At 42.0% G+C, this 23755-nt stretch overlaps 1 protein-coding gene across 2 annotated transcripts in view; it reads right to left on the bottom strand.

The window, feature by feature from the left end:
• ACVR1 (activin A receptor type 1) overlaps positions 1-23755 on the bottom strand; it is a 145231-nt gene that overhangs the window by 41863 nt on the left and 79613 nt on the right. For both annotated transcript variants that reach the window (XM_073634122.1, XM_073634123.1), the window contains exons 4-5: positions 19855-20072; positions 4754-4853 (exon numbers count right to left, since the gene is read on the bottom strand). In XM_073634122.1, the coding sequence (XP_073490223.1) occupies positions 4754-4853; positions 19855-20072 (318 nt within the window). The remainder of the gene's footprint in view (positions 1-4753; positions 4854-19854; positions 20073-23755) is intronic.

Genomic DNA, 23755 nt, shown 5'->3' with positions numbered 1-23755 from the left:
AATCGCCATAATTACCTTTTTTTTTCTAATCTTCTTTGCACTTCCTGGTTTTCCTCCCATGGGAGTAGGCGTGTTTCTAGCCTCTCCCAGACCTCCCACAGTCCCCTGGGAGCTAGTCTCAGGCTTCCCAGCATGCATTGTGCAACAGCGTCATCACAACATCTTGGTGAATGCTGGGAGCACAGCATTCACCGCATCCAGGAAATACATGCTTGTGGGCTTCAAATGCCCACAATGAAGATGGAAACCGCCTTCAGTGAATTTTATAAGTTATTCTTTACAACGAAATCGGACACAGGCAGACTTATTACACAGAACACGTGAGTAGATAATCATGAGAAGAAAAGTTTGTGAATGAACTCCAAAAAAAAAAAAAAAAAAAACGATAGATAGGTGGACCCCCACTTTAAGAGACATTAATGGCAGAAATGACATGCAGGGGTAGGTACACCAATTGTACAGACTGTGGAGCGGCACAAGGGGGTCTCTTGAGTTTAGGGGCCCATTTACACAAGATGTAGGTGAAGTCTACCCTCCTGCTGTTAACCGTGACCTGGGTACTGTTCATGACCAAGGCAGAGGAGAACATTGGGGCATTTTTTTGTGATGCCCAAACTGTTCTGTTATGTCCAAATGGCAGCTTCCAGGTTTTAAAACTGTCAAAGCTTAATTGATCAAGCTGAAGTTTGAAGTCGATTGGCTACTATGTACAGCTGCACCAGATTTCGCACTTCAGTTTTAGTACAATCGTCCCCATTATGTTTCACCTGCATCTTTCTATAAACAGTGAATAGGGGTCATTACTTGGGCAATCGAATGGCAGGGCCCAAAAATGGTGGTCACATAGGGGGCCTTTACCTATTATGTCCTTCACTGGTGAAGCGATTATGTTTGATGGAAGCATTTTAGGTGAAGGCTAGCCAACTAGCTTAGGGTATCAAAATGGTCAGAAAAGGTCTGATACCAGGGCTAGACTAAAGCCTAGTACACACAGGCCGAATGATGGCCGGTTCAATGTGTACAGCTCATGACCAAAAAAGGTCTGCCAACAAGCGCTTTCAGCCAATGGCTAAGATCGGTGGGCGGAGTGTTCTGGGTGGGGTGGTATCCTCCTATCAGAGCACAATAGCTCAGCAGGGGAGATCTCTGTACCAACATCTGATTGTTAGTACAGCGACTCCAACCTGAGCCGTCAGTTTAAAAAAACTAGTGTTGTGTACGAGGCTTAAAGCGGGGGTCCACCTATCTATCGTTTTTTTTTTTTTTTTTTTTTTTTTTGTTTTTTTTTGAGTTCATTCACAAACTTTTCTTCTCAGCATTACATACTCACATATTATGTGTAATATGTCCGCCTGTGTCAGATTTCGTCAGAAAGAATAACTTATATTATTCACTGCAGGCGGTTTCCATCTTCATTGTGGGCATTTGAAGCCCACAAGCATTTATTTCCTGGATGTGGTGAATGCTCCCAGCATTCACCGCTCGCTCCCGCACATGCTCAGTGGCATCCTGGGAAGCCTGAGACTAGCTCCCAGGAGTCTGGGAGAGGCTAAAAACACGCCTACTCCCACGGGAGGAGAACCAGGAAGTGCAAAGAAGAATAGAAAAATAAAAAGGTAATTACGGCGATTTAAATTTTTTTAAACGGCATGTCAGCATCTAGGCAAGGAAGAGAATACATACAGATATTGTTCAAAATTTGGGTGGAACCCCGCTTTAACTATACCTTCAGGATATCTATGGCACATATTGCAAACATTCTCATGCTCAGACTAGGTTCACATCTATGCATGTGCAGTTGATGCATTTTTGTGGCACGTTGTGTTTTTTCATGTGCGTTTTTGTGGAAGTGTTGATGTTGCTAGCATGCTTTGCTGGGGTTTTTCGCCTTTCTCTGGATCAACTGTGGGTGAAGGGTTGTGTATACGGGATTGTATCTATTTATTTGTGGTTGAACTAGATGGACTTGTGTCTTTTTTCAACCTATGTAACTATGGTAGGAGGTGTCGTCTGATGCTGTGCAGGAAAATGCACAAAAACACATTTGAAGTCTATGGAGACAAAAACGCACCATGTTGCGTGTAAGAAAGTCCCTGCAACTTTCCAAAAGAAAACACATTTGCAGGAATCTGCAAAGTTTTATTCAGGACCTATAGGAAATAAGGTTAAATAAATTATAGTGCATTTCTGTGGATCTGCAAACGCATTAAAAAGCCGCATAGATGTGAACCTAGCATTACTCAAAGTGAAATAAATAATTACAAAGTGCTACATAGAGTGAGAGATGAAGAGAAGGTTAACTGAGCGATACGGTGAGCCCTACAAATTCTGGGAAATAGTCACAATGTGAAGCAGCTGTAGGACAGATTTTTATCATTACGATTTTATAGTGTGATCACGCCACTTTGTATTAAAAATAAATAAAAACGAGATCATCCTCATCCCCCAGTGCTTCGGATCGACTTTTTTCATCTTACCCGAAGTTGTGTTTGCTTTGCCAAATCTCGCTAGAATGTATGGTTCACGCCGTGCTGTTGACGCACTCAAGAGCAATATGCTGATTGCAGTGCGAGAGGCTTTTTATTTAAAATGAACTGAAATTGCACCCATCTCCCAGGATTACACGAAATCGTCATTTCGCCAAGACATGCTATTTATTTGAACAGACGCTGAGCAATACTTTGTTCTCTCTTCCATCAATGTCACTGCCAAGTAAAGGTGACATGCCAATGGCATTGGGATGTGACATGAGAGGCACAGAGCCCTGGGATCTGCTGGTCACTAGATCTGATTACTCCCATCATCCACTGTACACAACCAGGACTGAAAAGGACTGAAATCTGACCAATGCATAGAACGTTTTTCTTTCTAAACCCACAACAGTAAAATCAGTGTGTATATACAGTAAAACATGCTTGTGATACTCACTGTGGAACCTGAGGGATTAATCCTCCCCATTGTATAAAAAGGCTGTTTGAATCTGTCTTCTCTGATCTTCCCCTTCTTTTACTGTCCCCAATCCATCTGCTGATAGTAGAGCCTTTGGAGGCACTCTGCACATGCTCAGTTTGGTGCGTATAGCTAGAGTTTTTTTTTTTGGGGGGGGGTGCATGTGATCAGCACAGGGCCAATCAGCACTGTCCAGAGGGTCAGGGGTCATCCAGCCTCACAGGACAGTCAGAGCAGAATGAAAACACCTCCTACAAGCTTTAACCAGTGCTCAGCCAGACACTGATAGAATTCACAAGACATGTTCTGTGTACTGTGGGAGACCAGATATAGTGAATGCAGGGTTCCGGGTTTAGTAACGCTTTATAAATGCACACCAATACACAAAGGTGGCGCTAAAGATACATTTTCTTACGACTGCAGGACAGGCAAGGATGCATTGGAGAGGAGTCGCACGCCTCTCAGCTGTTCAGATAAAATAATTAGGTGGTGTTAGGGTGGCCAAAAGCAACAGAAGCATTAAAGATGACAATATTCAGATGTGTCTAGGAGAGCATAAACTTTAGAAACAACTCTGCTGTCTTGTGAACACCAGCTATCCGCTTTAACAAAATCACACACTTTTTCACAGTTCAACGCAATTCATTAATATGCATTTCAACTGTGTATACAGCCATTTGCATGGAGTTCTCTCTTTAACCCCTTCCCACCCAGTCCCCTTTATAGGGTCTGTACACCTGGGGGACGGGGGAAAAAAAAAAAAAAAAATATCGGTGATCATGTGACTACTGATTGGAAGCGGATCCTGCTGGCTACCAATTGCTACTAGGGGCTGACAGCTATCTTTGACAACTTGGTCTGAGTGCTAGGAGCACACAGTGAGCGTGATTTCAGCACAAACATTGGCCGCCCAGTGAGGTATATGTGCAGCGTGCCGCCACACACATATGTGTTAACCGCCAGCCACAGGTTAAGTCCACTGAATGTATGTTAAAGAGGAGCTCCAGGCCCCGGAAGAAAAAAAATCAAAATCGGCAGCTACACATATTCTAATAGTCAAACAAAAAATATATAAAAGTCTTCACTATTGGATGGTGTCACTATCCCCACTAAGGGAAACCGGTTCTCTACTGTGCATGGGCGAATCGCGTTGCAGGAAATGAGGAGGGGGGCCGAACTTCTGGCTGAGTTTGACGGGGGTTGGGATAGGAGGCAGACAACAAGCGGCACTTCCCCTTTTGCACTCCACTTTAATTTACACAAGATGAGCACCATAATGTAAAAGAGGAGGATCAGCAGGTTGGTCGTGTCCATTATGTTAAGTAAAGGCAATGTTTTAGGCTGGGTTCACACTTGTGCAATCACAGACATTGCATGTGATTCGCACTCCATTGCTGTGCAGATCACATGCAATGTCTGTGTGATGCGAATCCAGCCATACAAACTACATGGCTGAAATTGCATCGCATTCTCACCAAAACGGTGCAGGACTTTTTTGGTCCGCACTGGAATCGGATTGCATTCCTGTACCCTTTGATAGTTTGCACTGCGATCCGATCTGGGAGGTGTCATTAACTTTACATTAACACCCCCAGTGGCTCGCAGAGGTCAGTATGCGATTCAAATGTGATGCTGGAACCGGTACTGAATCGCAGGTTTTCCCACATCGCACCAGTGTGAACCGGGACTTAATATCCGACGTAAGAGTCAAAATTGGACTCATGGCCAGCATCAGATTCATGCCTATTTACTACAATTTTGTGAACAGGTTCTACAGCTCACAGCAATGAAAAAGAATACTGACCAACACACTCTGCAAGGGTGATCTGGCGAGCCACCGTTCTCTGTACCAGGAAGGGAAGACCAGATCCACTGCCAGACGTACACGAGTGATCCAGCAAATCCTGAGGAAGACAAGAACACCAATAAGCAAACAGAGTTTATATACAAGGTTATAAGAAAATCAGGGCCTAAAAGGGTAACTATAATATAGTGTATGGAATTGTGACACGAGTCATATTGTACTTGAATATTAAAAATTACTTTTCCTTTTCAATCTGCAGCTTTATCATTTTCTGTAAAATGCAATGTAATATGGCTACCTAGAGATGTTCTGTACACAGATGGTATACGGTACCACCCCAGATATGCAATTTCCTTATTGCGTTTTTGGCTTACTGATTTTCCCAGAAGTCTGCACTAAGATACAAATTCAATTTTGAGCATCCCCTGTAACAAAATTTGCAGTTTTGGTGAGATACTCCCAAAGGGAAATCCCGTCTAAGGGGATGCAGACCATGCTACTTCCCTCATTAGACCCCTGCAGGTGCAGCAGCTGATTGAGAAAGATAAAAACTACTCCCATACACATAAACTCTGCACATGCAAACAGTTATTCCTTCAGAACAAAAGGTTTGTTAAAATCCTTGCAATGTACATAGATCACCCAGAGGGGAATATTTTTTTCTTCACAAATGCGGAGTTCTTTAAAAGGAAAGCAAAAAGTCAGTGAACCCTTTTCAGCGCACGTTAACTCTGATGGTGCTGTACAAGCAAGCAGACCATCCATATCAATCCATTTATATGGTGATCCATCCATAGTTATCCATTTCATATCAGTCCATAACTAGATCTCTTCATATCATATAGATATACAGTATACTTATCCATATCTGCATTGATATCTATTCAAACATAGAATTACGGGAAGGGGTTACAACATCTCTATAAGAAGGCATAATCACTGAAAACTCACTGGAGGCTGAAGCCATCTTTAGAGGCAGGGCTTCGAACACTGGGAATTTAATAGCATATGGAAAACAAACAACTACCATTATTTACCTGCATTTCAAATGTATTTGTGGTCTGTTAACCCTCACATATACCCAGTGAAGTGACTGGCCTCAGGCGATACACAGAGATTAAACAAATTCTCCTACATAAGCTGTATCGGTTTATCTGCACTCTTCATTACATCCTTTTAAAGTGCTGAATATTTAAAGGTCATCTGAAAGTTCAGAAAAAAGGGGTGGAGAGTTGAACTCTCACTCTGCAGAGCTCAGTGAGGAGAGCTCTGAGAGCTGATTGGAGGAAGGGGACACACCCCCTTCACACAGCACACAGGAACAGAGCCTAGGCTTTCACTCTGCTGAAGCTCCCTCACCTGTCACCATTCTTCTTTTGGTGCCAGGAAAACCTGTCAGAAGTGATTCATGCCGATAGCAGAGAAACAAAGCCGCAAACTGAAATGACACACTATAGAGCAGGGGTGTCAAACTGGCAGCCCTCCAGCTGTTGTGGAACTACAAGTCCCATCACGCCTCTGCCTGCAGGAGTCATGCTTGTAACTGTCAGTCTTGCAATGCCTCATGGGACTTGTAGTTCTGAAATAGAGGGATATGGTTTGTTCACATTTCATGTATGAGGTTTACCGAACTCTGGGACAAGAAAATATTGTCTAATAGACAGACAGCCTGTAGAGGAAGCACCACTGGGTCCCTCCCACAGCTCTGCTTGTAGCACAGGGTAGGAGCAGCACAGGGCATCAGCAGCACAGGGCATCAGCAGCACAGGGCATCAGCAGCACAGGGCATCAGCAGCACAGGGCATCAGCAGCACAGGGCAGTCATCAGTGCTAACTCCGAATATCCTGACCACCTCTTCAGATCCTGCTGCACGTAGTGGCCGTGATGCCCTATGCTGACAGTATCTGTACACTTGTAGTTTGATGTACACATTGTGCAGTTCATATGCATATAATATAGTAAAAAAAAAATATATAACATTTCAAATATGTGCATTTGTGCAGTTCATATATAATAAAGTATATGAATTGCACATATATAAAATGTTATATTGTTTCCGGTCAGTCATTTAATAGGGCACGGAGGTTGCACTATTTAAAAAACAAAAAAAGGAAAAAAAGGGTCGATGGTGTACTTCATTTTTGTATCCCCACAAGTCTTCATTAAGACCATGACCCACCTACATTACTTTAGTACTTTACTTTTAGTGCAACAGGTTTTTGTTTTGTGGTTATCAGTACTAACCTATGTTTTCCAGGAACCAAAATACACCACCAGGTGGCAGCACTGTGTCCTTCATCTGCAATGCTGGCAAAAATTCTGCGAAAACTAGCTAAATAATACATCAAGGCGAATACAGATTTTTTTTTTAAAATCATGCTGAACAAGGGTTGCGTCTAAAATGATAAAATAAATAAATAAAACAATCAAAGAAAAAAAAAAAAAAAAAATAGACCAACAGTGACTCAACAAATGCAGTCAGTGTTAAGGCATTCAGATAGCTGCAAGTCCTGCGGCTGTCAGAACACAATATCCGAAAAGGGGAGATTCCTCCAACCATGCTGTATAGGGTAGATCAGGGAATTGATTTCTCTTGTTCATTAGGTGAGGCTGAACAAGATAAATCTTTATATATATATATATATATATATATATATATATATATATATATATATATATATATATATATATATATATATATATATATATATATATATATATATATATAATTAGAGCTGCACAATTTTTTTTTTTTGCTTAGAATAAAAAGATCACGATTCTCGCGACGTAAAATCTTTCATATTATATAAAAAAATAAAAAATGGGCTAACTTTACTGGTTAGTTTTTTTTTTTTCATTCAAAAGACTGCTGCGCAAATACAGTGTGACATAAAATATTGCAACAACCACCATTTTATTCTCTAGGGTGTCTACTCAAAAAATATATATAACGTTTGGGGGGTTCTAAGTAATTTCCTAGCAAAAAAAAAAAATTATTTTAACTTGAAACCAACAGATGTCAGAAAAAGGTTTAGTGTTTAAGTGGTTAAACTTTTTTCACTTACACAGGAAGTCTATTCCATTGACAAATTGTTACAATGTTTATACTTAAGTTCAACTGATAAAGAATGCTTTGACTCTTGGCAGACTGCCTGTTTTTCTCTTCCTTTCTTTTGAGGGCTGTGGCTTCAGAAGAGCAGAGAGAATTCTTTGCATAGAAAGAATTGTGAAACACTTTAGTCAAGATCGCGATAACGATTCTTGACCATTAATTGTGCAGCTCTAATATATATATATATTTTTTTTTTTATTAAAAGGGAATGGTCTTGGCACTTATGAATTTTGGCCCTAATAAAGACCCTATTCTAAAACGAAGACCTATTGTCATGCAACTAAATGCTCATACCTGCCTGCCAGTTAATCTAGTCATGCACGGCCTGTGAGCTGAACGAGAAAGAAAATTTTATATATATATATACACACACATACACACACACAGACAATAGCTAGCATTGCAGATTACTTTGTGCTGTTTAGCATGGATGGAGGGAGGAATATATATATTCCTCCCTCCATCCATGCTAAACAGCACAGATAATGTCATCTGTAATGCTAGCTATTGTATTTAGACAGTCACTGCACCCATGGCTGCTTAAATACCCAAACAGTGACTGCATCTGATCAGATGGAGTTGCTGTTCAACCAACAATTTCCACCTGGCTACTTCAAAGTTCACAGCTCAGTACAGCTTTTTTTATTTTTTATTTTTTAACTGAGCTTAAATACAGCCCATTAATTGTAATGTGTCTATGCACACAGGTGAGAAAACAAGCGCCGTGTATTCTTCATAAAAAAAAAAAAAAAAAAAAAAATCTGCATTTTTAGTCCATAATTAAATGCGCGAGTGCGCGTAAAAAAATGTGCGAAAGCGAATACATGCAAATACATACAAAAGAAGACTGAAAGAGTAAATGTTCAAACAGGAGTATCATCTGCAAGAGGCCCAAGGTCTCATGCACACAGGACGTTTAACTCTCCTAGAAGCCAGCAGTGTTTTTTTTTTCAGAAAAAAAATGCTGACGCTTGTAAAAGTGTCTTAGGCCTCTTGCACATGATACTCCTGTGAGCATCTACTTCTTCAGACTTTTTTTTTGTATGTATTTCCGCGCATATGCGTTTGCGCACTTTGCGAAAATTCGCACCCATTTCCATGCATGCGTGCAAGCTTGTTCTCGCATTGAACAAGAATGTGCGAATTTTCGTGAATGCTCACAAACGTGCGCATGAGGCATAAATTACTGACCAAAAATGCAGATCTTTCTATTTTTTTTTTTACTGAAGAATACACGACACTTGTTTACGTGCCTGTGTGCATAAGGCCCATTACAATTAATGGGCTGTATTTTAGCTCAATAAAAAAAAATGCATTGGCAGTCTTTTTTTTCCTGCCACTAAACGTTGCTAAAAGCCTGTGTGTGCATTGACACATAGGCTAACATGGAGGGAGGTTTAGAAGCAAAAAAAAAAAAATTTTAAAAAAGTCAGATGCCCCTAGAAGCAGCTGTAAAAACGTCCTGTGAGCACGAGGCCCAACAATTATGATACTAGCTACAATTTGCTGCTATCCACTGGGATTAGCGATCTGTGGTGGCGAGGAATCGCCGTTACAAAATTGCCTGTGTGACATGGCCCTTAAAAGTATAAGAGAACCCTTCACCTTGTAAGGGCTCCTTCACAGGGATGTGTCCGTGTACGGAGCCCGCTCTGCTCAGCGGGGGATCACTCCGTCGATCCCCGCTGAGCAGGCAGATGACAGGTCCGTCGCTGCACAGACCTGTCACAGTGCCGCTCTCCCCCATGGGGGATTGGATGACAATGGACCGTAGAGTCCGTCCTCACCCGATCCGATGACGGATGGAAAAGTAGGTTTTTCCTCCGTCACACTTTTTCGGATCTGAGCGGGTCGGATGTCAGCGGACATGTCACCGCTGACATCCGACGCTCCATAGACCTCCATGGAGTGTCCGTTCAGGTCCGCCTAAAAAACGGACAGGCAGACCTGAACGGATCGGCCGTGTGAAAGAGGCCTTAAACAACCCATCAGGTTAAAATAGAAATTCAAGGCAAAATTTTTGTGTATAGATATATATAAAAAAAAAAAAAAAAAAGGTTTAAGTGTTCACAGGATCAGTTCTCAGCTGTATAAGGGGCTTCAAGAATATGTAAACCAAGACTTCATATTTCTTGATATGTGCCTGCTTGTATCATGTGAGAAAGCATCCTTTGTATTTCTTCTTTTATGTGAAATCCCTGGTGTTCCTGCCAGTCTCTCTGCTTTCTGATTTTAAAAATGGCCACACTAGGCATTGGAGCACAGTGTGGTCAGTTCTTTAACTGAGCTGAGAACTCAGCATGCTCCCCACCAATGACCAGACTTGTCCTGACACATAGCCCTGCACAGCCATTCACTGGGAAGATCAGTGCACTGTTTCTCCTCCTCCAGCTCTCTGAGCTCCTTATGCAGTTGAGAAGTGAGGGTATGTGATCACTTATACAGAAGGGAAGAAAAAACAAATATTTATAATGCCTTTTATATGTATACACAAAATGTTTTACCTTTAATTTTTATTTTAACATGAATGGGTTGTTTTACAAGGTGTGTACATATACTTTAAAGAGGTGGGGTGGGGGCTGCAGGGGTAAGGGCAGGTCAGCAGGAGGCAGGGAAACAGCAGAACACTAACCTTCTCAATAGTTGTGCAGGGGGGGCATGTGAGCACAAGTCTGACCACTAGAGGCCAGGCAAGCTGTGCTCCCAAGCAGAAGGCAAAGAAAAAAAATGACCACACCAGAACAGATGCGCTTCCATGCCTAGCTGGTCAGTTTGAAACAGGAAAGCAGACGGACTGGCAGGATCAGCAGGGATTTCACACAAAGGAAGCAATAAAAAGAGAATAGGATACTTTTTTTTATACCAGTACATAGTACAGCAGGCACATATCAGGAAGTGTTGGGTAACATATACAGTACTTTAAAGTGATATTTAAAGGGGTTGTAAACCCTTGTGTTTTTTCACCTTAATGCATCCTATCGAGGGGGTTATGTGATGCGGGGAGGAGCGCCGGGGGACCCCAAAAGAGGATGATCGGGGCCACTCTGTGCAAAACGAGCTGCACAGTGGAGGCAAGTATATGTTTGTTATTTTAAAATTAAAAAAAAAAAAAAAAAACGAGGGTTTACAATCACTTTAAGTCTTGTTTTTTTTATAAAAAAACTAACAAAAAAACAAAAAATGTTATACTTGCCCGCTCTGTGCATTGCTAATGCACAGAGCAGCCCGGATCCTCCTGTTCTTGGGCCCCATGTCGGCACTCCTGGCCCCTCCCTCCTGCCAGGTGCCCCCACAGCAAGCAGCTTGCTATGGGGCACCCGAGCCGAGGCTTTGTGTCCCCCATTGACACACGGAGCCGTGGCTAGGCCGCCCTCCCCCCCCTCCATCTCCTGATTGCCTCACTGGCTGTGATTAGCAGTGGGAGTCAATGGCTCCCGCTGCTGCCAAAAGCAAATCAGGAGACCGAAGTCCCCAGAGAGGCAAGGCTCTCCTGAACATCGCTGAATCAAGGTGGGGCTCAGGTAAGTATTAGGGGGGCTGCTGCACACAGAATGTTTTTTACCTACTTGCATAGAATGCATTAAAAGGAGAAGTACAGCCAAGGCTCATTTGGCTGTACTACTTCTGTGGATCACAGGCGTGCAGATCGTTTTTCACTCCTGTGACCCATTTTCAGCAGAGAGCGGACTGAAGTTCACTCCCTGCTGACGTCACAGAGGTCAGTCCAGGGTCCGCGCCATCACGACAATAGAAGTCTGGATCCGCCAGGTCCCTGGACTGACAACCGGCTCAGCCCGTCAGCGATTCTCCGCCCCTCCACAGCTGAGCGCTCCACTGAGTGATGGGGGCAGAGCAGAAAGCTGCTGACAGTCTACAGCTCTCTGCTCACGGAGCTGTCCGAAAACCAAGCGATCAGTGGTGTTCGATCGCTCGGTTCCCAGTGTAGAGGCGTCGGGGGATAGATGCTGCATCCACCTAGGTAAGTATAATACTAGAAATAAAACACAACCCCATACTTCTCTCTTAAGGTTAAAAAAAAAAAAAAAAAACCACATGTGCCTTTACAACCACTTTAAGGTGGACGTTTAGAAGGGGGGCGGCAGGGTAGCAGAGGGGCGCCTTACAGGCCATAGTTTACAGCACTTCATTGCTCTTTGTACAAGTTATTAAATATATCTTTATATGAGGGAGAGCCAGGCTGAGAGTCATGCAAATTAAAGTGTTGCTTCACGGTTTAATAAGTCCTGCGCTCATAAGTAGGTTCCAGCAGACTATAAATGTCCGACTCAGAGTTTATGCACAGCGAGTGCAGCCAACACCTACTTTAATGAGCTTACAGTTCAACAGACCATGAGGAAAGGCAAACTGTGTGTGAAACTAGATTAGGAAGCTCATAGGACAGCTAAAGGCTGCGACACGACACAGGAGGCGAGATGCGGCCTGGAAATCGCCCACTCGTGCCAAGTGTTTGTCATAAATGAATGCAGAATTTTTGGTGAGATTATTTTTATATATATATATATATATATATATATATATATATATATATATATATATATATATATATATTTTATTATACAGTATTTATATAGCGCCAACAGTTTACGTAGCGCTTTACAACTTGAGGGTAGACAGTACAAATACAATACAATTTGATACAGTAGGAATCAGGTATATATATATATATATATATATATATATATATATATACACACACACACACACACACACATATATTTTCTTATTATACACACAGTTGTGCTCATAAGTTTACATACCCTGGCAGAATTTATGATTTTTTGGCCATTTTTCAGAGAATATGAATGATAACACAAAAAACATTTCTTTCACTCGTGGTTAGTGTTTGGCTGAAGCCATTCATTATGAATCAACTGTGTTTACTCTTTTTAAATCATAATCACAACAGAAACTACCCAAATGACCCTGTCCAAAAGTTTACATACCCTGGTGATTTTGGCCTGATAACATGCACACAAGTTGACACAAAGGGGTTTGAATGGCTTTTAAAAAGGTAACCATCCTCACCTGTGATCTGTTTGCTTGTAATTAGTGTGTGTGTATAAAAGGTCAGTGAGTTTCTGGACTCCTGACAGACCCTTGCATCTTTCATCCAGTGCTGCACTGATGTTTCTGGATTCTGAGTCATGGGGAAAGCAAAAGAATTGTCAAAGGATCTGCGGGAAAAGGTAGTTGAACTGTATAAAACCGGAAAGGGATATAAAAAGATATCCAAGGAATTGAGAATGCCAATCAGCAGTGTTCAAACTCTAATCAAGAAGTGGAAAATGAGGGGTTCTGTTGAAATCAAACCACGGTCAGGTAGATCAACTAAAATTTCGGCCAAGAAAATTGATCGGAATGCAAAGAAAAACCCACAAATAACTCCAGGTGAAATACAGGACTCTCTGAAAACATGTGGTGTGGCTGTTTCAAGATGTACAATAAGGAGGCACTTAAATAAAGATGGGCTGCATGGTCGAGTCGCCAGAAGAAAGCCATTACTATGCAAATGCCACAAAGTATCCCGCTTACAATACACCAAACAGCACAGAGACAAGCCTCAAACCTTCTGGCACAAAGTCATTTGGAGCGATGAGACCAAAATTGAGCTTTTTGGCCACAACCATAAACACTACATTTGGAGAGAAGTCAACAAGGCCTATGATGAAAGGTACACCATAACTACTGTGAAACACGGAGGTGGATCACTGATGTTTTGGGGATGTGTGAGCTACAAAGCCACAGGATATTTTGTCAAAATTGATGGCAAGATGAATACAGTATGTTATCAATAAATACTGGAGGAACATTTGCATTCATCAGCCAGGAAGCTACGCATGGGATGTACTTGGACATTCCAACATGACAATGATCCAAAACACAAGGCCAAGTCGACCTGTCATTGGCTACAGCAGAATAAAGTGAAGGTTCTGGAGTGGCCATCTCAGTCTCCTGACCTCAATATCATTGAGCCACTCTGGGGAGATCTCAAACGTGCAGTTCATGTAAGACAGCCCAAGAATTTACAGGAACTGGAGGTTTTTTGCCAAAAGGAATGGGCAGCTTTACTATCTGAGAAGATAAAGAGCCTCATCCACAAATACCACAAAAGACTTCAAGCTGTCATGGGTATGTAAACTTTTGATCAGGGTCATTTGAGTAATTTCTGATGTCATTATGATTTAAAAAGTGTAAACACAGTTGGATAATAAATGGCTTCAGCCAAACACTAACCATGAGTGAAAGAAAAGTTTTTGTGTTATTCATATTCTCTGAAAAATGGCCAAGAAAGCATAAACTTATGAGCACAATTGTAATATATATATATATATATATATATATATATATATATATATATATAAACAACTTGCTGAATTTTAAACTGAGCATCAGAATGGGAAAGAAAGGGGATTTAAACGTTGAACATTTGGTGCCAGACAGACTGGTCTGAGCATTTCAATGACTGTGCCTCAGGTGATACACAGATGGAACAAATCTTCCTACATAAAGGTGTACCTGTTTATCTGCAGCCATCTATCCTGCACATCCTTGTAAAACTCAGAACAAAAGGACTCAAAGCTGGGGGCGGGGAGCTGCAGTTATACACTGTACAAGAGCTCTGAGAGCTGACTGGAGGGGAGAGAAGGGACCCCCCCCCCTCCCTTCACACAGCACACAGGAACAGAGCTGAGGCTGTCAATCACAGATTGATCACTCCCAGTCACCTTTTTTTTTGCTAGGTGTCAGCCTGAATCCCTTCCAACATGTTTTCCTGATAACAGAAGAATTAGACAACAGAAAGAAATGATACTTTGGACAGAGGCAAGTAAGCACCATAGAAATATGTGCTTTGTTCAGATTTCATGACTGAGGTTTACAACCACATAAGCCTTTCAGATTTGAGCCCAAAACCACATGAGAACTGAATTGTTTAATTCCCTTAAGGTTTCTGTGGTTACAATGAGTGTGTGGGAACCAGGAGCTCCCCAATGCACAAGTCTGAATGCTTTCTGCCTAGCCCAGAGAGAAAGGTGCCCCACCAGGATAGATTATCGCTGCATTCAAAGGGCACTTCATAAAATTACAGGTTTAAAGTGATAATAAAGTCTCTTTTTTTTATTTAAGAACAAACATGTTATGCTTACCTGCTAAGTGAAGTGGATTTGCACAGAGCAGCCTAGATCCTTTTCTTCTGGGGTCCCTCGCACACGCTCCTGGCCCCTCCCTCCTGCCAAGTGCCCCCACAACAAGCAGCTTGCTATGGGGGCACCCAAACCGAGCCGCTGCTGCGTGTGTGCATTCAGACATGGAGCCACGATTCGGCCTTGCCCCCTCTCACTCCTTATTGGCTCACTGGCTTGGATTGATAGCAGCAGCAGCCAATGGCGCCCCGTTGCTGCCTCAGCCAATGAGGAAGGAAAGTCCTTTGCAACATCACTGGATCAAGATGGGGCTCAGATAAGTATTAGGGGGGCTGCTGCACACAGGTGTTTTTTCATCTTCATGCATATGCATGAAGATAAAAAAAAAAAAAACCTTCTCATTTTAGAACCACTTTAACCGACTGCCAACCAGCTGCCACAGTGGTACTGCGGCAGAATGGCACGGGCAGGCGAATCGCCGTTATGTTACATCGCTCCTTCTGGTGGTCTCCGGCATCACGTGCGCCCCCAGAGCTGATGCAAGTGCCCGGCGGTCTCGATAACCGCCGAGCTCCTGCGATCGCTCGTAACACGGCGAGAACCGGGATCTGTGTGTGTAAACAAAGTATGTACAGCAATCTGTCATCTCCCCTAGTCAGTCCCCTCCCCCCCTTCAGTTAGAACACACACTAGGGAACACAATTAACCCCTTGATCGCCCCCTAGTGTTAACCCCTTCACTGCCAGTGACATTTTTTACAGTAATCAATGCATTTTTATAGCACTGATCGATGTATTAATGCCAATGGTCCCAAAAATGTGTCAAAAGTGTCCGATGTGTCTGCCATAATGTCGCAGTCATGATAAAAATCGCAGATCGCCGCCATTACTAGTAAAATAAATAATAAAAATGCTATAAATCTATTCCCTATTTTGTAGACGCTATAACTTTTGCGCAAACCAATCAATATACGCTTATTACGATTTTTATTACCAAAATTATGTAGAAGAATACATCAGTCTAAACTGAGAAAAAATTTGCTTTTTAAAAAATAAAAATGGGGATATTATAGCAAAAAGTAAAAAAAATTGTTTTTTTTTTCAAATTTGTCGCTTTTTTTTGTTTATAGCGCAAAAAATTAAAACTGCAGAGGTGATCAAACACCACCAAAAGAGAGCTCTATTTGTGGGAGAAAAGGACGACAATTTTGTTCAGGTAAAATGCCGCACGACTGCGCAATTGTCAGTTAAAGCAACACAGTGCCGAATCGCAAAAAGTGCTCTGATCAGGAAGGGGGTAAAATCTTCCGGGGCTGAAGTGGTTAAGCTACTAAAATATGAATGGAGCCTCATACACAGAAGTGAAAGGTGGAGCACACACAAGTTCTTTATCTCAGCTGAGCCCTCCAATAGAATGGCTCAACACAACAGCATATGGCAAAGCCCCGACTTGAGCGGGATTGCTCGATGGAAGCAGAATGCAAATGCAATGAGAAGCTAAAATTTATTTCTAGTAGGCCCGGTTATTGCTAACACGCGGTGTTGGCATTTATAGCAGAAGTAAACCCCAAAAGTATTTATATTGCAGCTTACCAATTTCTAGCTGTGATGGCTGCAATCTTTTACTTTTTTAGGATTTCTGTCTTCTATTCTGGTGATAAAGCCAGTAAGTGTTTTTCAAAAGAACGCACTCTCCAGCAGAATGTATCAGTTACAGAGATGGGACAAATCATTTAACACTGACAGGGGTGCTCACAATGAACATCTTTCATTTATTCATGTAAAATCTTTATCCCAAATCTAAACACGCTGTAACTGCTTATAAAGCATTATACCAAGTTTGGCTTCAATATGTTAGTGTTTTTAAATCTACAAGTACATCTAATGCTCCCCTTTTCCAGGACTGACAATGCTGCTGTCCAAAAGAGCTCCCTGTGCTCCTTCATCCAGAGTGGGGGCACTATAAATACAGGTGGTGCGTTACTGGCCAGGTCACCAGGTGAAAACAGAGGGGAAAAAGCCCAAGCAAAAAAAAAAAAAAAAAATCTAATGATTGGTAAGGCGCAACATATTACATTTTTGGTTTTGAGTTAAATACCGCTTTAAGCATTTGCAACTAAACACAATGTGAGTGTCATAAATCCAGCCTGAAGAAGGACAGTGTCTGCATAGAGACCCACAGCTGAACCACCAGTACAAATTTACAGTGCCTTGAAAAAGTATTCATACCCCTCAACATTTTCCACATGTCATGTTACAACCAAAAACGTAAATATATTTTATTGGGATTTTATGTGATAGACCAACACAAAGTGTCACATAATTGTGAAGTGGAAGGAAAATGAGAAATGGGTTTTCAAAAGTTTTTACAAATAAATATGTGAAAAGTGTGGTGTGCATTTGTATTCAGCCCCCTTTACTCCGATACCCCTAACTAAAATCTAGTGGAAGAAATTGCCTTCAGAATTCACCTAATTAGTATATAGAGTCCTGTGTGTAATTTAATCTCAGTATAAATACAGTTCTGTGAAGCCCTCAGAGGTTTGTTAGAGAATCTTAGTGAACAAACAGCATCATGAAAACCAAGGAACACACCAGACAGGACTTGGATAAAGTTGTGAAGAAGTTTAAGCACTTAAGGACAGAGCCGCTTTCTGAGATTTGTTGTTTACAAGTTAAAAACTGTTTTTTTTGCTAGAAAATTACTTCGACCCCCCCAAAGAGGTCGTTGCAATACTTTGTCACATCGTATTTGCGCAGCGGTCTTACAACCGCACTTTCTTTTTGGAAAAAATACACTTTTTTTAATTAAAAAAAAAAAATAAAACAGTAAAGTTAGCCCAATTTTTTTTTATATTGTGAAAGATAATGTTATGCTGAGTAAATTGCACCCGCTCGTGGAATGGCGACAAACTTTTACCCTTAAAAATCTCCATAGGCAATGTTTAAAAAATTCTACAGGTTGCATGTTTTGAGTTACAGAGGAGGTCTAGGGCTAGAATTATTGCTCTCGCTCTACCGATCGCAGTGATACCTCACATGTGTGGTTTGAACACCATTTTCATATGCGGGCGCTACTCATGTATGCGTTCGCTTCTGCACACAAGCTCGGCGGGATGGGGTGCATTTAAAAAAATTTTCTCTTTCTTATTTTACCTTTTATTTTTACACTGTTCTTTAAAAAAAAAAAAAAAAAATGTCACTTATTCTTATTACAAGGAATGTAAAAATCCCTTGTAATAGAAAAAAGCAAGAAAATCGCCATTTGAAAAGAAAAAAAAAAAAAAAAAATGGCCCTTTTAAGAGCTATGGGAGGAAGTGACATTTTGACGTCACTTCCGCCCTGCAATGGTATGGAAACGGGTGGGGGCCTCACTCGTCTCCATACCTAACACGGAAGAGGACCCGATCGCCTCCGCCACTGCTGACGGCTCCGGTAAGCGGCAGAGGGCACTGGAGAGCGGCGGGAGGGGGCCCTCTCCCGTCGCCGATAAAAGGGATCTTGCAACGAATCTGCAGCAGCGACCAACATTATCAGAAACCGGACTGTCTGTTGAAGAAGAGGATACCGGGGTTATGTCAGCTAGCTGCTGCGATAACAAAGATATCCCTCTTCAAAGAGAGGACGTATATCGGCATGCGGCGGTCCGGAAGTGGTTAAAGCAAGGTTAGGTTATGGTTATTAAAAAAAATATCCCAAGCTTTGAACATCTCACAGAGCACTGTTCAATCCATCATCCAAAAATGGAAAGAGAGTATGAGACAACTGCAAACCTAACAAGACATGGCCGTCCACCTAAAATGGACAGGCCGGGCAAGGAGAGCATTCACCAGAGAAGCAGGCAAGAGGTCCATGGTAACTCTGGAGGAGCTGCAGAGATCCACAGCTCAGGTGGGAGAATCTGTCCACAGGACAACTATAAGTCGTGCACTCCACAAATTTGGCCTTTATGGAAGAGTGCCAAGAAGAAAGTCATTGTTGAAAGAAAGCCATAAGAAGTCCCTTTGTAGTTTGTGAGAAGCCATGTGGGGGACACAGCAAACATGTGGAAGAAGGTGTTCTGGTCAGATGAGACCAAAATTGAACTTTTTGACCTAAAAGCAAAAGGCTATGTGTGGTGGAAAACTAACACTGCACATCACCCTGAACACAGCAGGGACAGGGAAGCTGGTCAGAGTTGATGGGAAGATGGATGGAGCCAAATACAGGGCAATCTTCAAAGAAAACCTTAAAGCAGGACAACAACCCTAAACATACAGCCAGAGCTACAATGAAATGGCTTAGATCAAAGCATATTCATGTGTTAGAATGGCCCAGTCAAAGTCCAGACCTAAATCCAATTGAGAATCTGTGGCAAGACTTGAAAATTGCTGTTCATAGACGTTCTTCAACCAATCTGACAGAGCTTGAGATATTTTTCAAAGAAGAACCGGCAAAAATGTCACTCTAGATGCGCAAAGCTGGTAGAGACATCCCCAAAAAGACTTGCAGCTGTAATTGTAGCGAAAGGTGGTTCTACAAAGTATTGACTCAAAACAAATGCACGCCACACTTTTCAGATATTTGTAAAACTTGCTGAAAACCATTTATCATTTTCCTTCCATTTCACAATTATGTGCCACTTTGTGTTGGTCTATCACATAAAATCCCAATAAAATACATTTACCTTTTTTTGACAAAAAGTGGAAAGTTTCAAGGGGTATGAATATTTTTTTAGGGCACTGTAAAACACAACTAGTTTTTGCAATGTGCTGATGCGTATCTGAGCTCCTGATGTCTGCATTTATAGGGATGGCATACCCCGCATTTTCAGCATCTAGCTTACCGCAAGAGTGCTGTCTCCAACGTTTGATGCAATCAGGCCGTCTATTGTGCCATACTCTGCGTCTCTCGTACTCAACCGCTCCATGTGACGCTGCTGGATTTTCCGGAAGACCAACAGGGCCACAACGGAAAGAACTATTAGCACGATGACGGGGGCCAGGACAAATATAGCCAGAGTCTCCACGCTGTAATTTAACTCCTCGCCGGGTAAAGTCTTACCTAGAGAAGAAGACAGACAGGACGAGTAAAAATCTTGCTTTACGAAAAACAAAAAAACAAAATCACATATATTTCAATCTCCAGAGACAGTCAATGGAGAAAGCAATTATCCAGGCAGCACTTGCACCATTGCTTTTCACTGCATGCTCAAATATTTAATAACTTTATTACAAGAATAGGTCTCTCGACTCTCAGACACTAGTGTCTAAACCACAGCTCTACCTGCCTAGACACTTTTCACAACCGATTAGTGTTTAAAGGGTCAGAGCACTCAAAACGAAAATTTCTGGTAGATCTAAGCAAATTAAATCCCTTTTTTTTTTTTAAATTTTACCTTTGAGGGAATGTGGTAAAAAAAAAAAAAAAAAAAAAAACCTCTGTGTTGGCATTCCCAGGTCTGTGAACCTGATATTCTCTTCCGCTGTAGACAATACAAGTAGAGTGGAAACACGCACTGGTGGGCAATGGTCCACAGAACCAAAAGCTATGGTAGAGCCATCCTACTAAAATTTCCCAAGATAGGACAGCGGGTAAACCATGTCAGCCACATTTCACCTCCACCCCTGAAATAACACTTCTGCTTGGACTTTCACTAAAAGGATACAATGAGCTATGCAGGCCAAATTTGTTTCTAACGTAGTTCTTATGATCTTCATCCTCAATATGATAAGGGTGCTCTACTCTGAAAAACGGAAACACCCCTTTTATGATCCTAATGTTCTTTATCTAGGTGTTTTCGTGTTCAATCTAAACATCTGCTCCAGCCTACAACAAAAGTAAGAACACCGTACTAAAACAGCCTATAAGGACTGCCCTACCCACCCACATCTTCCTAGGTACTAGTGAAACTGAGTGGCCAACATTTTGTTGGATTTGGTACAGACACATACTAGGGGTCTTCAGCTGCCTTGAGCCAGTCTGGCTTTTGGTACATTGCTGTACATTCAAAAGAGGAATAGGCTACCTCCAAGGCATACCCATTCTCATTTTACTCTATATGTCCCTGTTTGGAAGTTCAGATAGGACAGCCTTGAGAACTGCAGTTTGAAAAGTTGCCTTGACGTGACTATGTGGCTTCATATGGGGGTTTTTTTGGTGCCGAGTAGTTAGATCATAGTGCAGAAAGGAGATACTGTAGATTTGTCCCTGTTACAGCGTAGGTCAGGTTTTTACTGACATTGTGTTTCTTTAGAGGAAAATTTCCTCAACAGGGATGCGAAAGGTCTCCAACAAGGACACAGACCAAGACTCACATTGTATGTAGAGTTTAGAAGAGATGGAACAATATTTTTTATTACTAAATATGCCTCTGTGCCCCAGTGATGGCGCATTGGGCAATCTCGCCAAGGTCCCCCCAGTGATGGCCTATTGGGCAATCTCGCCAAGGTCCCCCCAGAGATATGGCGCACTGGGCAAGCTCGCCAAGGTCCCCCCAGTGATATGGCGCATTGGGCAATCTCGCCAAGGTCCCCCCAGTGATATGGCGCATTGGGCAATCTCGCCAAGGTCCCCCCAGTGATACGGCGCATTGGGCAATCTCGCCAAGGTCCCCCCAGTGATACGGCGCATTGGGCAATCTCGCCAAGGTCCCCCCAGTGATATGGCGCATTGGGCAATCTCGCCAAGGTCCCCCCAGTGATGGTGCATTGGGCAATCTTGCCAAGGTCCCCCCAGTGATGGCGCATTGGGTAATCTCACCAAGGTCCCCCCCTGCGATGGCCGCCTTGGGCAATTTCTCCAAATGTCCCCCAGGGACGGCCGCCTTGGGCAATTTCTCCAAATGTCCCCCAGGGATGGCTGCCTTGGGCAATCTCCCCGAGGACACAGAAAAAGACAAAAACACAATTTTAAGTAAAGCTGAGAAGAGCTACAACTTTTGACAATTAGAATATATTATTTCCTGTCCCCCAGTGTGGTTACCCTCTATTTCTTGTACATGTGTCACATCAACAAGAAATGCGAGAGAAGATCTCCACAAGTGGGATCTCAGAAACAAAAATTTGACAAATAGTAACTCACTCCCACTCTATCCAAAACTTCCACAAAAAAAATTGATGGGACTTTAGACCTCCGGTAAATCTATACCAATCCAACAAATTTGAGCCTACTAGGATGCAAAAGGGTAGGAGTGACTAAGTCAGAAAAGATTTTTTTTACCCAAAAAAAGCCAAGAGGTTTTTGAGTACATTTCCAGCTTTGCAATCAGCATTCTAAGTGCTAAACCCCGTCAATTTTACAGTTAAATACAAGTGGAGAGAGTCTGTATTCCTCAGAGTAGATTACATATTTGTGTTACCTCCTGGGCTGTCAAGTAAGACAGCAGATTATGAAAATATTTCAGAGGAGAGCAGTGCAAATAGCTATAATCATCCTACTAACAGGAATATACTGAAGTCATAACAGACTCGAGTAAAAAAGATCGCCTGCCAGCTCTGGGTTAAATAATATATAGTGGGAGGGCCAACAAGCAATGCTGCAAAATCTGTGTATAAATTACTGGCTAGAAAGAAGGAGTATTATAAAAATGGTTTCGGGAAATGAGAGTATATATATATATATATATATATATATATATATATATATATATATATATATATATATATATATATATTTTTTTTTTTTTTTTTAAAACGAGTTCTGAAGTAACCCTGGATTTTGGATGTGCTAGATTTCCAAGTACATGCTCGGCCCTACAGCGCATGCACAGCTGAATGAGTTTTACAGTTACTTATGATGAACTACTACTCTTCTTGGATCTGTCTTCTCACAATCAGATAGGAAGGTCAAAAGCACTGCAAGACCGCCAACAACCAGAACAGGCAGTTATATTGCATTGTTTAAAAAAAAAACACTTCAATACCAGGCACTTTCCCCCCCTTCCTGCCCAAGCCAATTTTCAGCGCTGTCACTTTTTAAATGGCTACACTGTACCCAAACAAAATTTTTCACAATTTTGTTCCCACAAATAGAGCTTTCTTTTGGTGGAATTTGATCACCTCTGTGGTTTTTAATTTTTTGCTAAAACAAATAAAAAGAGACCAAAAATTTTGAAAAAAAATAAAGTTTTCCTTTGTTTCTGTTACGAAATGTTGTAAATAAGTTTGCTCCTTCACTAATGAGGCTGCACTGATGAGGCGGCACCAATTAGGTGGCACTGATGACATTGGCTGGCATCTGCCTGGGCACGGATTGGCATATCCCTGGTGATCCTGGGTGGCATACCTGGTGGGCGTCCTTTGTGGGCTTCCCTGGTGGTTCCTGGTGGCAGAAGCCCAGTCAGGATAACTGAACGACTTCTCGGCTGTCATTTTGCTATAGGCCGGGCGAGAAGTTATTAAACTGAACCTGTGCTTTGACCACGCAAGGGGGTTTAAAGGACCCCTAAGCTTGTAAAAGTTCAAATTTGGGGTGGCAAAATGCAGAGAACAGATCATGTGGTGTTCCTGGCCTCTCTCCAATCTTACTCCACTAGGACCCATTGCAACCTGTCTATCAGACGTGCAAAGAAATACTGGCGGATAGACGGACGAATTAGTTTTAATCAAAGGGAAATAGTTTTTTTTTTAAAACTAATTTTGTACCATTCATATAAAATATTTCATTTATAAATTTAACGCGGTGTGTAAACATGACACCAGTGTTAGACCCCTTTCACACCGAGGCACTTTACAGGCGCTACAGCG

This window comes from Aquarana catesbeiana, linkage group LG06 (assembly GCF_042186555.1).
Source record: "Aquarana catesbeiana isolate 2022-GZ linkage group LG06, ASM4218655v1, whole genome shotgun sequence".
NCBI classification, from domain to species: domain Eukaryota; kingdom Metazoa; phylum Chordata; class Amphibia; order Anura; family Ranidae; genus Aquarana; species Aquarana catesbeiana.
The sequence above is the reverse complement of the archived record's forward strand: the minus strand, read 5'-3'. Positions and strand labels throughout refer to the sequence as shown.